The 16225-nt window shown below is 38.5% G+C and overlaps 1 protein-coding gene across 13 annotated transcripts in view; it reads right to left on the minus strand.

Moving 5' to 3' along the window:
• The window catches only part of PICALM (phosphatidylinositol binding clathrin assembly protein), a 106915-nt gene extending 94052 nt beyond the window's left edge, over positions 1 to 12863 (minus strand). For 8 of the 13 annotated variants that reach the window (XM_029914828.1, XM_029914826.1, XM_029914827.1 and 5 more), the window contains exon 1: positions 12503 to 12711. In XM_029914828.1, coding sequence (XP_029770688.1) covers positions 12503 to 12632 — 130 coding nt within the window. In that variant the 5' untranslated portion in view covers positions 12633 to 12711. Of the gene's footprint in view, positions 1 to 12502 lie in introns of all 13 variants that reach the window. The other 5 variants (XM_029914823.1, XM_029914819.1, XM_029914818.1 and 2 more) reach the window with 3 other exon arrangements.
• Between the last annotated feature and the right edge of the window lie 3362 nt (positions 12864 to 16225).

Raw genomic sequence — 16225 nt, forward strand, 5'->3', positions numbered from 1 at the left:
CAGTATACCTGATTTTATTTAGCACCCAAACCATCATGTATAGCAATAGTCAGAAGTCCAATTTCACATGCCGAGGTCATCTATCTAGTTCCCTGCACAAATGTCAATGGGATTGTGCATTCCTTCCTCTCCTATCCCTTTCAATAATACTACCACAAATTACCTAGGAAAAGGAAAGAACACTTCCCTAATTCCATAGCACAGGCATCTAAAGCTAGGAAAGCAGCTAAAACAAGAGGAAAGGGAACTCTAAAAGGAGAAATTGGGGAAAATGGCTACAGAGACCAGATCTATCAAAGTAATCCCTGCCCCAATAAGACCTTTGGGGCTCCCTCTCCAGCCTCATCTCCCCTCTTACTCTTTGCATTCCACCATAGAGAACTACTCAAAGTTTTCCCCAAAAACATTATAATGCTCTTTCTTGCCTCTATTGTCTCTGCATGTGCTGAACTATTTAGGCGAAACTCCTTTGTCCATCTGGCAAATGACTATTCGTCCTTAACACCCGTTAGCTGCTCTATGAAGCCATCACTAACCTTCAAAATTAATGACTTCAGCCCCTACCTTGAAACTTTATGTAACAAGTATTATGCAATTATCTCAGTGTATTACAATTATTTGTTTACACATTTTCACCATAAACTCTCATGTTCCTTTTAAGGTAAGGATCATCAAATGTCATCTTTACCTTCTTTTCTAGATCTTGATCAACTTCTCTCAGCACTCTACTTATTACTTCAGACTAGTGTTTCTGTTAGTACTGCTAATTGTTAAACAGAACTCCATCTCAGGACTTTTGCTCCATATTCTTGCTCATAGAGCAAGCAAAATATTTTAATAGTTCCCTACAGAATTTTAATAAAATAACGCAAAAACTTTAATTATGTATATTTGCTCTTACAATTCTTTTTGTACTCAGACCTTCTCCAAGAAAAAGTCACACAAAACATTAACTCGAGTCATTAAGTTCACAAAGATTTACCTACATTTCACTTTCAAAAGAAAATTAATTTGGATTTTCACAGGCAATTCACCACAGAGTCCTAAAACCAGGAGAGAAATGGCATAGCACAAGGGGAGTAGTAGGAAGAAACCTATCAAGGTCAATGCTTGGCTCATTCAATATAGCCTATTAAAGTCATATACTTCATTTCTGGGGATCTTTATTTGCACTTTAAATGTTTTTGCCAACAAGCACACAATGCTTAGCAAACAAGGCTTTACAGCATTCTGCTATCAGATGTGGACGATTGCAGATAACACAAAATAGAAAATCAAGGACTGCCTTGGAATTCACTTTTAACCATGCATAAATAAATAACAGAAAGAAAGGAAGGAAGAAAAGGAAAGCAGAAGTAAACCCAAGATATGACTAATTTAAACCCATCTGTTTGAAGTTAAATATACCAAGAAGAGGTAGGTCCTGGAATGAATAATACTTTACTTTGTTAAACTGCTCTAATTTTACATTATCTAACTCTGGAAATTTATTTCCCAACTTCCATAATTTCTCACATTTTCAACCAATAAAGAGTTTACTTGGTCATAGAAACAGGAGTTGAAACAACCACCACTCAAAGCAAAAGACTATTACTTCTACATCAATCGTCCTCTTCCTTTATTAAAAAAAAAAAACCTAAAATACTGTTTGAATACATCAGAAACCCCACATGACAAATTTGTTCCTTCTTTATTCATTTGGCATCTTTTGACTACATACTTGTATATGCTGTTTGTAGCACGATAAAGACAGACAAAGGCTCTTCATTTAAAAAATTGTAATTATAGAAGCTATAAAGAATTACTACATAGTGTCTATAGGAAAGTACAAGTTACAATGGAAATATACACACTATTCTGTGTGGACAAAAGTAACTGCTTATCAATACTCAGACAACAAATTATTATCTCTTCACACATTTAAAAGACTACAATGAGGGGAGCCTGGGTGGCTCAGCTGATATCTCTTCAGGTCATGATCTCACAGTTTTTGAGTCTAAGCCTAACATGGGGCTCTGTGCTGACAGTGCAGAGTCTGCTTGGAATTCTTTCTCCTTTTCTCTCTGCCCCTCCCACCTGCAAAAAACTTAAAAAAAAAAAAAAGACTACATTGAGAATATAAAAAAACAACTGCACATTGGATTAGAGTAAGTGGTCCATTCAGCTGAAAGAATGTTTGCCCTAAATATTTTTAAGAAAAAATGTTTTTACGTTTATTTATTTTTGAGACAGAGCATGAGCAGGGGAGGGGTAGAGAGAGACACACACACACACACACACACACACACACACACACACAGATCAGAAGCAGGCTCCAGGCTCTCAGTTGTCAGCACACAGCCGATGTGGGGCTCAAACTCACCAGCTGTGAGATCAAGACCTGAGCTGAAGTCAGATGCTCAACCAACTGAGCCACCCAGGTGCCCCTCAAATATTTCTATTTATCAGTCAACGAACTATATAACTCAGTATTTGAAACTGCCATCAAGATCTTTTTTCTCCCTCATGAATCTCTCTATTTGTATTACACAGGAGCATAGTAGAGTTGTCCCATGACAACTTCAGAAGAAGGGGAAAAAAAATACCCTTAATTTTCCTTACTACCACCTGGCCTCCTCACACTACATACAAAAATTAACTCAAAATTTGATTAAACCTAAAAATATGAGCTAAAAACTATAAAGCTCTTTAGTAGTAGTTTAAGCACAAATCTGAATAACTCTGGGTTAGCCAATAGTTTCTTAGCTATTATGTCAAAAGCACAATCAAAGAAAATAATTGCAACTTCAAAATTAAAAATATGTGTGCATCAAAGGGCACTATCAAAAACAGTGGAAAGAGAAGCCACAGGATGGAAAAAAATATTTGCAAATATATGAGGATCAAGCATTCGGAAAATGTAAAGAACTCAGTCTAGTACTAAATGTACTAAGGATCAAATTTTAAATGGGCAAAGGATCTGAATCGACATTTTTTCAAAGATATACAAAAGTCATCAAGCACATAAAAGATGCTCAACATTACTAATCATTAGAGAAATGCAAACCAAAATCACAACATACCATTCAAACATTGTTTTTGGGAATGTAAAATGGTGTAGCAGTCATGGAAAAAAGACTGGTCATGTCTCAAAAAGTTAAATATAATTACTGTATGGCCCAGCAATTCTTCTCCTAGATAACTGCCCAAGAGAACTGCTATAAACATTCCTGTACAAGGTATGTTCATAGCAGTATTCTTCTTAGTGTGTTTCAAGAGGGAACTGACCCAAATGTCCATCAACGGATATGCTGCATTTTGGCATAAGGGAATATTATTACGTTATTAGGTTATGAAAAGAATGATATATTCATATGCTACAACATAAATAAACCTTGAAAACATTAAGGTAAGTAAAAGACGTCAGACATAAAAGGCCACATTCTGTGTGATTCCATTCACATGGAATGTCCAGAATAGGAAAATCCATAGACAGAAAGCAGATTAATGGTTGCCAGAGAATGAAGGTAGGGAAACTAGGGAAGCGATTCGCTAACAGATAAATTATTTCTTTTGGTGGTGACAGAAAACATTATGGAATTAGACAGTGGTGATGGTTACATACAACATTGTGAATGTACTAAAAAAGCACTGGATTTTATACTTTAAAATGGTGAACTTTATGTTCATGAATTACCTCTCAATTTCAAAACTAAAGAAGAAAACCATCCTGTCTCATAATCTCCTTTTTCACATTAGATTTGGATTAAACAATATTCCTAACTATTCCATAACCTCCCTGAATCAAATTTCTGCAAACTGTTTCAAGTACATCACAAAGGTCTGCCAATCCTGTGTGAATGGTGTGATGGTGTGAAAACCATCCTGCTACTTAGTTTTTTGGTATATACTTGAATTAGAGTAAGATTTTCACACATTAGATGTATTTAAAATATAGTACATTAGTATTAAGCATCTGCAAGAAAAATGACTATTACAGCACATAAAGTTTTTAATATCACACACATACCACAACTCTTGTAAAGAGCTTATAGTCACATGAAGAGGCCTATACTCCATAGAAACATGTAAATTAAATAAAAATATGAAATCACTTCAAAAATATGCCTACAATCTTTAGTGAGAGAAGAAATTTGGAAAGCAATGCTCTTTCAACACTATTTGGAAGAAGTGTCCTCTGAGTAAAAAGAGCCCCTAGGATGCTTTCAGGTAGTAGATTTAGGACTACAAAATATTAGCACCATTTTGAAAATTACCGCTGGAATTCCAAGTGTTCAGAGAAAAACTTTGAGCAATCCCCATTAGCTCCCAGAAACACCTTAAGGCCTAGATTTAGTGATCCTACTATCATGACCATCACTGCTACTTCCTAACGCTTGCCTTCTATCTCATAAAGCTTCATTCTAAAACAGCTATTTCTTTTCCTTTGCATTTTGACATTAAGTGTACTTTATCCTTCCTTACATCTAAAATAAGTTTGCCATACAGTTGGTACTCTGGAGACCCCCTACACAGATACTACAATGTGATCAGCCCCTCCTGGAATTGTATAAGGAAGCAACTCGATAAACATTTCAAATCAATTTCTGGTCCCCTGTTTAATTCTTAAAATTAATTTCTCCTTTCAAAAACAATTCCTCAAAAATATGCCTCAATATAGTTTTCAAGCTGAGCAACTGCAAACCCCAATGTTCTTTTTCTGTGAAAATAAATTTTGAAAACATCATCTACTATTTCAACAAAACTAACTCTCTAATGCCTCATGGGTTCCATGAAACACACACCAATCTGTTGTTTTTTATCAGTGCTACCAAATGACTTTTATATTTAACTTTGAAACCAGGTAGTCACCATTCATTACAACTAAGAAAATCACCATAAAAATATTATTAAATGTTTACTGGAATAGATCTCTATAGTGACTGTGTCCCAATGTTGTTCATGGAATAGTCTGAGATGTAAAGGCAGATCATGTGTAATCATCTGATATTTACTGAGCACCCACAGAGTCACTGATTAGTACTTTGAGAAAAGATATAAAATAATACAAAAAGGTATAGTTCCCGTTCTACAGAGAAAACACACTTGAACCCAAAATATATATAACACCATGATACTAACCACCGTTTAACAAAATTATAAACTTTAAATGGTGATAATAAGGTTGGAATGACAGGACCAAGAGGTATTATTCAATGTCTTTAGGAAAGAGGCTACTTTAACTGTGAGTGTTAAGGAAAACAAGTTAGTTTTGAAAAGGTTTAAAAAAAAAAAAAAGAAGTACCTGTTTTGACAAAGAAGATATTTTGTGTCCAAAGAATGGTATATCCAAAGAATAACTGCTAATAATTTGGGGGTTAGAACTTTTGGCATAATTGATAACTAAAGTGCTTGGCTGAGGGGCCCCTGGGTGGCTCACTCAGTTAAGTGTCCAACTTCGGCTCAGGTCATGATCTGTGGGTTCAAGCCCTGTGTCAGGCTCTGTGCTGAGAGCTCAGAGCCTGGAGCCTGCTTTGGATTCTATGTCTCTCCCTCTCTCTCTCTGCCCATCCCGTGCTTGCCCTCTGTCTCTCTCTCTCTCTCTCTCTCAAAACATTAAAAAAAATAAAAAATAAAAAATAAAGCGCTTGCCTGAAAAGAAATCGCTTAAATGTAAAAAACAGTGAGGGAAAAATCGACCAGGAGTCCCTATTAATGATGAATTTTACTAAGGTCTTTTAGGAAAAGAATTACATATTACTCTTAGATTCTTTTTGCCCCCAGTAGTCTCCTTCCCAAGTCACACTGCACTTTCCTTCCAATCTAGTTAACAGTATGAAGGAAAAGATTATGCCACATCTGTTGTCAAAGTTCTCCAAAGGTTGAGTCATCATTACCTACCAAATTATTCAGTTTAAAGGACCTCATAAATCTACTTTCTGATTAGCCTTTTCTCGCCTCTAATATACAGTATTCCTCAGGGTTCTATTTTCTAGTCTCAAAAACTTTACAATCTTAAAAACTAAGGACCTCAATGAGATTTTTGTCTATGAGTGTTTTCTCAATATTTACTGTATTAGGGATTAAAATTAATCATTTTTAAAACATTCATTCTTTTAAAATAATAAATCTCATCCAATAATAACAGTTTTCATGAAAAATAGCCATATTTTCCAAAACCAGAAGTTAAGCCAGTGGTACTGTTTTACCTTTTCGCAAAATTTTTTACTATCTGGCTTAATAGAAAGCTGTTGGACTGCCGTATCTGCTACTACATTCAATCTGTTGCACTATCATACATCAAATAGACCCTGGAAAACTATTGTACATTCATGAAAATACAAAACTCAAAAAGGCAAATAATGTCTTAGCATATGAATATAGTTTCGACCTCACAAATGAGCTGAAAGGGTCTTGTAAACTCCTAGAAGGGCCAGGACTACACTTTAAGAGCCACTGCCATGAATAAATGAATATTGTTTATTCATTCCCTGGAACAGAAAAGCATTATGTAAAAAGTCACACTGAGATGAAAACACAAACCTGATGCAAGACTACCTGGGTTCAAATCCCAGTTCTCTTCCTGGCTGTGATCTTGAACAAATTACTGAACTTCCAAGTGCCTTAGTTTCGTCTTCAGTAAAATGGGGATAATAATAAAACCTCTCTCACAAAGTTGTTGAAAGGAATAAAGTTAATAAACGTAAAGTGTTTAGTACAGGGAGTGCCCAGCACAAAATAAGCACAAATATATATTAAATAAATATAAACTGAACTGATGCATAAAGAATATGCCTTGCTGTACTGCCATGACATTCTAGTATAACTTTAAAATTATTAATACTGTATTTCCAATAACCTGGCAAATTACAACTCTGAATATGAATTTTAATACGAAGGTTTAGGTTCATCAGAATTCTCTTACGAACGAATATCGTTAGTAAAATCCGACTACCTGGAAATGTTTCTCCATTAAAAGAACCATATACACAATGAACATACAAAATTCTAAAAGGTCAAACCTAAAAATTGCAATTCTCTAGAGAAATGTATAAAGCAGTTTAACGGGGAACATACTGAGACAGAACACAAAGTAACGGAAATACCACTTCAGCCACTAAAAGAACAGGAAGAGCAAATACTAAGGCTGTACTTTGAAAATCTAACCCTATTTCTTCTTGGTAGGACTCTAGCCTCTTGCTAAGAAGCCTTTATTTTTCTTACTTCTTTGATTTTAAAGGAGACATTGTGAAAACGAGCATTTTGGAAATAAAATACTTTTCCAGGCATCATAGTAAACTTTTACATTAAATATTCTAAATAACAGGTCAAAATAAATAATTTTATTGAAATTAAAGCAATTCTGGTAATTAATTAAAATCGATTTTTTAAACTATTAATGTGGTTTTAAAACATCTAATTAAATATTTCATATAAATGTTTCACAAATAAAATGAGGAAAAAAGAAAACCTTGTCACCTCTAAGTTTTACTTCTTACCTGCCACTCTAACTTAAACTCAAAAACACCTTTAAAAACTATTCACATTTATAAAAAAACACAGTAAACACAAAAAAACTTGTTAAGAAAATAAAAATAAATGCCTAGAGTCTAATATTAGGGTTTAAAAAAATTTTTTTTAATGTTTTATTTTTGAGAGAGAGACAAGGAGACAGCATGAGCAGGGGAGGGTCAGAAAGAGAGGGAGATACAGAATCCAAAGACAGGCTCCAGGCTCTGGGCTGTCAGCAAAGAGCCTGATGCAGGGCTCAAATCATGAGATCATGACCTGAACCGAAGTCGGACACTCAACCAAGTGAGCCACCAAGGCACCCCTAATATTAGGTATTTTTTTATGGTTTTTTTTTTAAATTTTTTTTTAGTGTTTTATTTTTGATACAGAGAGAGACAGAGCATGAGAGGGGGAGGGGCAGAGAGAGAAGGAGACAGAATCCGAAACAGGCTCCACAGGCTCTGAGCTAGCTGTCAGCACACAGCCTGATGCGGGGCTTGAACCCACGAACGTGAGATCTGACCTGAGCCGAAGTCGGAGGCTTAACCAACTGAGCCACCCAGGCACCCCTAGGTATTTTTAAAAATAACAAGTCCGCCAGTGCAGCCTAATTACTTTTCAAAGGCATTTTAGAATTAATTTTGCTAATTATGAAAATAAGGCGGCTAGCAAAATGGTTATATATCAAATTCTCTTCTGAGTTTCCCTTTTAGAACATATACAATTCAGGAACATAACTACGTATAACAAGGAGGAAAAAAATTACATTTGTGTATTTCTACTACATAACCTCAGGCATTTGACATATTTGACTCCATTACCATTTTCTGTTTTTCAGAACTATTAAAGACTAAATAGTACAGAACAGAATAGGTCAAATAATGAAAAGCGAAAATATATATCATGTGATTAATTCTTAAGGGAAAGAACAGTAAGCCCATACATTAACTATAAAACAACTACCTCTTTAAAACAAGATCCATCCTCACTTTATTTCTAAACAAGACACATCTTGAGGCAGACTTCCCACTTAATACCTTCCTCACATGCATCTTCTTGTAAATCAGATCCCAGTTATCAGGTACCTTCTTAACAATATGCAAATTAAACACCCATCGGATGTCATTAATCAAGGCATTAAAAATCAATACATTTGCTTAACAAGGTAATTATTTCAGGTACTTTTAGATTTTTACATACATTTTCAATGGTTATACAAACCACTAATCCAAATACCAATTCCACTGTCTACATATTCAATACATTCACAAATTATAACTCTTAAGAAAATTGTTTCCACAACTAAATTTAGGCAGGATATATATCCAGCACACAACAACACAAATACCCACACTATATCTACTATAGAGATATGCCTATAACGGATGCTTAATAAGAACAAGACCTCAATTTGTTGTGAAGAATCTAGGGCAGAGATGCCTGGGTGGCTCAGTGGGTTAAGTGTCTGACTCGGTTTCAGCGCAGGTCATGATCTCACAGTTCATTTTGTGGGATCAAGCGCCATGTCAGGCTCTAATGCTGAAGCATGGAATCTGCTTGGGATTCTTTCTTTCCTTCTCTCTGCCTCTCCTCTCTCTCAAAATAAATAAAACAAACAAAAAGAATCTAAGGAAGATGATGGTTGAAATGAAGTGCCCCTGGAAATTAACTGCAAAAAAATATGGATGATAAAGTGAGGCCATTATAGCCATTAACATAAATATTATGTTTCAGTGCAACATGTTGCAATGTAAATGCCCAAGAACAGTAAGTTAAACATGTACAGAAAAAAGAAATTAAGTATTCACATCAAAAAACAAAATAAGGCTAAAGGAAGTGATATTAGATAAGACTGACTTTTAAATTAAGAATTTATAAATTTAAAAATTGTGTTTTATTTGTACCTCAATCATTATGGATGTTTTAATGAACGTAGAAACTACTTTCCAAGCACGTGGCTTGCGTCTCCCATAGACATGAGGGGATTAAATTAGATAATGGTTAATAAGTGCCTGGTAAATTGGAACACTTTCCAATTTAAGGTTTGCTATTCTTCTACATTCATTATGACCATTAGAGACCTGAAACTAAATGCAAATCATGTTTATTTTTACGTATAATTCAAGTTGGATAACTCTTCACACTAAGGACCCTAGTTAATACTATTATCTACAGTCACCTATAAGCAAAGCAAAAGATCTTTCTTAAACAAATATATAATGTACTATGAATTAAGCCAAAATTCCTAGATTATAATAGTTATTTCCTAATATGAAAAAAACCTTGGCAAAGGACACAGAAACCACCCCCATAGTCTAAACGCCTAGAGGAAAAAAACAGTCCTAAGCATATTTTTGTTAAATACTAACATCTAAAAAAATGAAATTGCTTTCACTGAGTTGAACTAAGTAGGTAATAGTTATGCAAGATATTAAAAGGTGCAAAAGGACTAAGCCCTCACTAGAAAGAAAAATTCCTACAAGAGGAAAAATTATCTCTACATTAAAGCCTGAAGTTCATGGTGTCAAGACACAGAAATGTCTCTGAAAGCCTTTTTAATTTTCTGGAAACATGTTAAAGTGTGTGGAGAAGGAAGGTGTATAGAAAAACCATTCACTGGCCAGACTTAATATAAATTTATGTCATTACTGAAAACAGGCTACAAGGGCATTTAAAACAATATAGAGAAAATAGTATTTTAAAAGTTCACAGAACAGAACTAGAGTAGTGGCTCCTTATTATATGGATTAAAAAAAAATCACACAATACCAGAAATATTTAAGCTCTAAAATGGGAGCTTATAAACACAGCAGTAGTAGAGAACTACAAATGTGAGTTTACCCTCCAAACCTAATCCCAGTAGCTATTACAAGTGAAAAAGAACAGCACTAATAAAACCACAACCAGATATTGCCCTCCTAAACCAATCTAGACTATTTTCTGCCCTTCTTGGTAACATGTTAAAATAACTACTCCACATTTGAAATAAGCAAAAGACTTTAAATGTTATAGATCTTACTGTTATAATTTATCATTTTGAAGTGAGGAAAAAGAAAAATAGTGCATACAGTAACAAGCAGTTTCTTCACTTACCCATCACTAAAAAGAAAAATAAAAAACAATTAAGAATTAACACAATGATAGGGCAAACCATTGATTGGGTACAACAAGCCAAGTAACCATTTGAAGGGAAGAAAACAGTAAAACTACTCCAAATTATTAAGTAATAAGAAAAATCATGTATGGTTTTACAATACATTTTTAAGAACTTTCCATTTATAGGAGGGTCACCATTTAAATATATAATGCATTTTCTAAACAGGCAAGGACTGATTGTTAAAAAGCAGCCTGCTCAATCAGCATATTAGAGAACCAAGCAGTAAGAATTTTATTTACTTTCTCACTTTTCCACAGGAAAGGAACAAGTTACAATGAATAATGGGTTTGTCTGTAGAAATAACTTGTTCTAATGGTACTTCATGAGTATGAGCAAAGTATCTTGGAAGAATTCACATTTTGTACATTTCTTCTTAAAAAGTGCAGACCTTAGGGCCAAAGTCCAAACGAGAAATCCAAACAGGCCTCCTGTCAGTGAATTCCCTTTCAGGACATGCTCACTCTTGCTTCAAACAGTAAAGCAAAGTAACTTTCATGTAGAATAAAAGTCAATCAGGCTAATGTGTCCAGTTACCATTTTAAAAAGGAACTTATTATTGTGCCTATTTCCATGTTTTTTCCTGGAAAGTTTTAGGTCACTCCATTGAGTCAAAGCTTGAGTAATCTACTGAGCTACTTGTACCTGGAGGTAAAGGAAAGAAAAATGAGGGTATTATAAGTGGCTTCCAGGTTCGGAAAAAATTGGGAGGAGTTAGCTCTGATAATTGTATGTAAATTAGTGAATGAAGTAATATTATGCCGTATAAGAGACGTTAGTCCCACAAAATAACCAGCATAAATTAAAAGAAAGTCCAAACTCAAGTAATATCAATCACCTTTTTAGCATTTTTAAAAAATATGCATGTAAACTGTAGTTTTGATTATTAATCTATTTTTTGTTCCAATAATGTACACTTTACACTCAACCTTCTAGATTCAAACCGCCAGGGTTAACAGTTCCAGGAAATGATACCAATATCAGCCAATCCTTTTCCAGATCCCCATTAGAGAAAGAAACACGGAGGATAGGGGCCTGACATTCACAACTTATCCAAAAAGCACGAAAATAGAAGGATTAAATTCCACCAAAGGCAATTAAAAATCCCAAATTCCCATAAATCGTTCCCTACACCAAACGGAATCCCTTTACTTTCACTCCCACGGAGAAAGTAATTTGGGATAAAACTCGGGTATTGAATATGATCTATCTAACATAAAAGGAGACGAAGGAACCTAACTGAAGCTACAGAAGCAAAGAAATGTAGCCCAAACAGGAGAGGAAGCTGGAAGAGAAACCCGAGAAGAGAAAGGACAGAAGAAGCTAGCGTAGCAATGGAAGTGGAAATCACTTCAAAAGAGGTAGCCTTCAGGACTGCGGAGAAATAGGGATGTAGGTCCACGGAACCGGGCGTCTACGGAACCCGAAGGCTAATGGGGAAACAATGGGGCCGTGAGACCGGGAGCAAGCGGAGAGACGCTCAGGGGAGGGCGACCAGGCAGCACGGGACGGGTGGGATGAAAGCAGAGGGCTGCAGCAGAGACGGCAGGGAGGTAAGAAGCCAGGTGGAGAGGCAAGTTGGTCGGGTGTGATGGGCTATCGTGGCGCACCAGGTAGGAAGCGAGGGTCTCCTCGGAACCCGGGATGGGGGGGCGGGGGAGGAGTGGCTTATCAGGGATTTTTAGACAGGGAACGGAAGCCGTGAAGGCAGGTGTGAAGGAAGCAAAAACACACCTCGGACCAGCACAGGACCCGACGTGCCAGACAAGATGCAGGGAAGGAAAAGACGGCTGAACAGGGTAAGATAAGAGAAGAACGCGGGTCGCGGGGATATGGGCCGCGGTCGGCTTCACTCACAGTCCAGGTGCTTTTTCTTGGGCCCCATTATCTCGTGGGTCGTGGCCTTGCATACTGTCTTGGATACGGCGGAGCCGGTGACACTGTGCTGGGCGGCGGTGATTCGGTCCGTCAAGCTCTGGCCGGACATCTCTGCGGCTCCTCCGCCACCCCTCCCGCTCGGCAGCCGGCGGGGACTGGGACCCCCAAGCGCCGGAGGACCCCCACCCCCCACCGCACCCCCTACCCCCACCAGCTCCTTCTCCGCCTGCCGGCCTGGGGCGGGGCTCAGGGCCGCGCGCTGCCACCTAGCCGAGAAAGAACCGGCTCGTGTCACCCACGGGGTCAGGCACAGTGTCGGGCACTCCCCTGCCCCCGCCTCAGCTCAGCCCACCCCTTCCCTGGTCAGCTGTAGCCGGGCAGGGCAAGAGGGACAGGCAGCTGCAGGAAAATGGCGGCGCCAGGCTCCTCCTCGGAGCTTTCCGGGCTGTCCCGGGTCACGTGACTTGGGCGCCGCCCCTCCTTCTTCTCCCGCCCCCTTTTCCCTTCCCTTTCCTTTTCGACGCCCGCCCTCCCTCGCTCAGCGAGGGAAGAGCGGGGCGGCGCCCGCGCGTTACGTGCTGGAACCCGCCCTGCGGGCGCAACAGGAGGCCCGCCTGGGGGCGGTGCGCGGCCGGCTGCGTCACGTGACGCTTCTTGCCAACAGGTCGCCCTAGGCGAGACGCGGGGGTCACAGAGGGTAGGTGGGACGGAGGAGGGACGGGAAAGGGTTAGCAAGTCCGGCGAGCGGGGGGCGCCTCAAGGAGTGGCGTGCACTTCTCCTCTCTCCCACGCCCAGGGTCTCTTGGTGCCTGTGGTTGAGACCAACATCTTGACAAAGAGGAGGTGCGATTGCCTTCACGGCTCCGCTTGGGGAAGGGGTGTTAAACCTCCCGCTCCCGGGACTTAACTAGCTGAGTCAGGATTGTGTTGAGGGACTACCCCAAAGCGGTCCTCCTGGTTTTAAGGAAAAGGAAAATGCTTCCGTTGGCCCATTTTCTTAGCCTGCAGGCAGGCCTCTCCCTACTGTGGAACTGTTGAAGTTCTCCCTGCTTATCCTAGAAGGGTTGGAATTTTTTTCTCATATTTTTTGAAAGGCTTGCAAATGTCACCTGTTTTTGTTTATATCTCCTCTTAAAAGTCCGACGCGTTGTTGCTGGACTAAATTTAGCTACCAACCAGGCTGTGTTCTTTTTGTAGGGTGTCAAATAGGACAGGAAACACATAGCTTCACTGGAATTTGAAAAGGGAAGTAGTACGATGATGTCAACAGATACTAGCTTGACCCTACAAGGCTGACTCCTGTGGTGATTAAAGGTCCAGACCATAGAAGGAAATGAGAGGGCTGGTAAATGGAGAAGTCCTATTCAAAGAATTGAGACATCACTACCTGCCATCTCCCCTGGTTTAGTCTTTCTTCCCTTTGGGCTTTTTTCTCTTGGGTAAACCACATTTTCAGGGAAAGGAAACCTGGACACTGACCTGTGAGCATTTTAGAGGAATTACTCTATCCTGTGAATCTGTTCCATGAGATCTGTATCTTTAAGAAATCCTTAAAAATGTAATTGGCAAAGGGGCGGTGGGGAGGGGAGGGGACCTGGGTAGCTCAGTTAAAGTCTTTGACTCTTGATTTTTGACTCTGGTGATGATCTCAGGGTTGTGAAATGGGGAGGACGGGGGAGTTGGTGAGATGGAGCCCTAGTGGTGCTCTGTGCTAGACTCTCCTCTTTATCTGCCCTTTCCTACGCTCACATGCTCTCTCTCGCTAAAACAAAACAAAAAAATTAGAGCGAGCCCTACGTTTAACTCAAGTTTAGTGATAAATTTTAAAATCTATGAATGTTGTTACTGTGATAGTCCTACGTAATCTTGCTAGTTTCAGATGAAAGGCTACCATACTCTAAAAGTCTGTGTACACCATCTGCCAGCCAAATCCAAAATTTGTGCTTCAATCTGGTGACTCTTAGAAGATGCTAAGCTAATACTTAACATTTTATGTATCATATCACAGATTTTGTGGTCTCCTTCTATTCCTTTTCCCCCTTTTTTTCACTATGGGTGGTGAAATTTTGCAGCACCCTGCTTTGCCAAGAACATATAGTCTTAAACCAGCAGGCTTCATCTTTGTCAAGCTAGCCCCAAATTTCCTTCAGTGCATCTGCCGTCCTTCTGTGGTTTGGTGCCCAGTTTGCTGCCCCATGTCCATTGTGCAGTACAGTTTCCCAATTCTCAAGACATGTCTGCCATTCTTGCTACTCTTCTATGGGTCCTACCGAGTGAATTACCAGTTGACCTGAGCCTCTCTGTACTGGTAAGCCCACTGCTGAAGTAAGTCAACACGAGCATGGCATTTCAGTGTCAATAGTGAAAATATGTCAACCTTAGGAAAAATTTAGAAATTATTCCTAAGTACACAACAGGAATCTTGTATGTTTTGTACTATTATGAATGACATTATAGGATAATATTTCACTGTTTTACCAAAGAGGTTCTTAACAAACCACCTTTATTCAAATTGTGGTCATGTTCACCTTATTAATAAACTAGCTTCTGTTAGAAATAACGCTGTACTTTTTTTCAAGAAAACATTTTTTACAAATTTTTAAATAAGTAATCAGTCATCATTATAGAAGTTTATGTACAATGGTGAACAAAAATATATACAGGAATGTAGAAGATCATGGGAAAGTATTCTAAGGATAGGAATTACCTACCTGCCTGCCCTGTCTTATATGCTTAAGTTTTCTGTGTTCCACTTTACTTGGTCTGTTCAAGAAATATCTTTACTTGAAGTACGATAGGTGCTTCGAACTCACTATGGCCAAAAATGACTTTTCTTGGGGCACCTGGGAGGCTCAGTCAGTTAAGTGTCTGACTTCAGCTCAGGTCATGATCTGGTGGTCTGTGGGTTCAAGCTCCACATCAGGCTCTGTGCTTACAGCTCAGAGGCTGGAGCCTGCTTTGGATTCTGTGTCTCTCTCTGCCCCTTACTTGCTCATGCTTTCTCTCTCTCTCTCTCTCTCTCTCTCTCTCTCTCTCAAGAATAAACATTAAAAAAAATTTTTTTAAACAACTTCTGCCCTTGCCCATTAGACATCCTTAATCCATATAGATCTTCCTCTTTGTTTATTTCCAGGAATGGCCTTACCACCTGCTAGGAAACCCAGGTCAAAAAACTATGACTCATTCTTAGGTCTCCTTCTCTTATTTCTCTTATCTGGCCTAATCTCGTTGTATCCTTCAAACCCGTTTGCTTTCCAACATCACTTCTACTGCCTTAGTTCTAGCCTTTATGATTTATTATCACTTCCCCGTGTAGGCTGTCCTAATAACTTCTTAGCTGATTTCTGTCTCTCATACCTCCACTCTCCAATCCAGATCTTTCTGAACCTAAAATGTATGTGTCTTTTCTTTGCATTAAAACCCTTTAGTAGCACTCCCAAGCATTACTCTAGAGGATAAAACTTAGGACTCTCAGCTTGGTATACATAGCCCATCACGATCTAGCTCCTACCAAATTATGGTGTGTTGAGCCTCATCCTTTCCCAGTCCGCACATGCACGCCAGCCAGTATCATATGACTGGCTGTACCTGGGTATGCTATGCTGTTTCACTCCCTTTTAAGTAGTCAGTGGTTTCCTGCTGTTACTCATGTAGTATCTTATACATTCTCCTACTAATTATTTTTGTAATTGTTTTATTGTG

This window comes from Suricata suricatta, chromosome 11 (genome assembly GCF_006229205.1).
Source record: "Suricata suricatta isolate VVHF042 chromosome 11, meerkat_22Aug2017_6uvM2_HiC, whole genome shotgun sequence".
NCBI classification, from domain to species: domain Eukaryota; kingdom Metazoa; phylum Chordata; class Mammalia; order Carnivora; family Herpestidae; genus Suricata; species Suricata suricatta.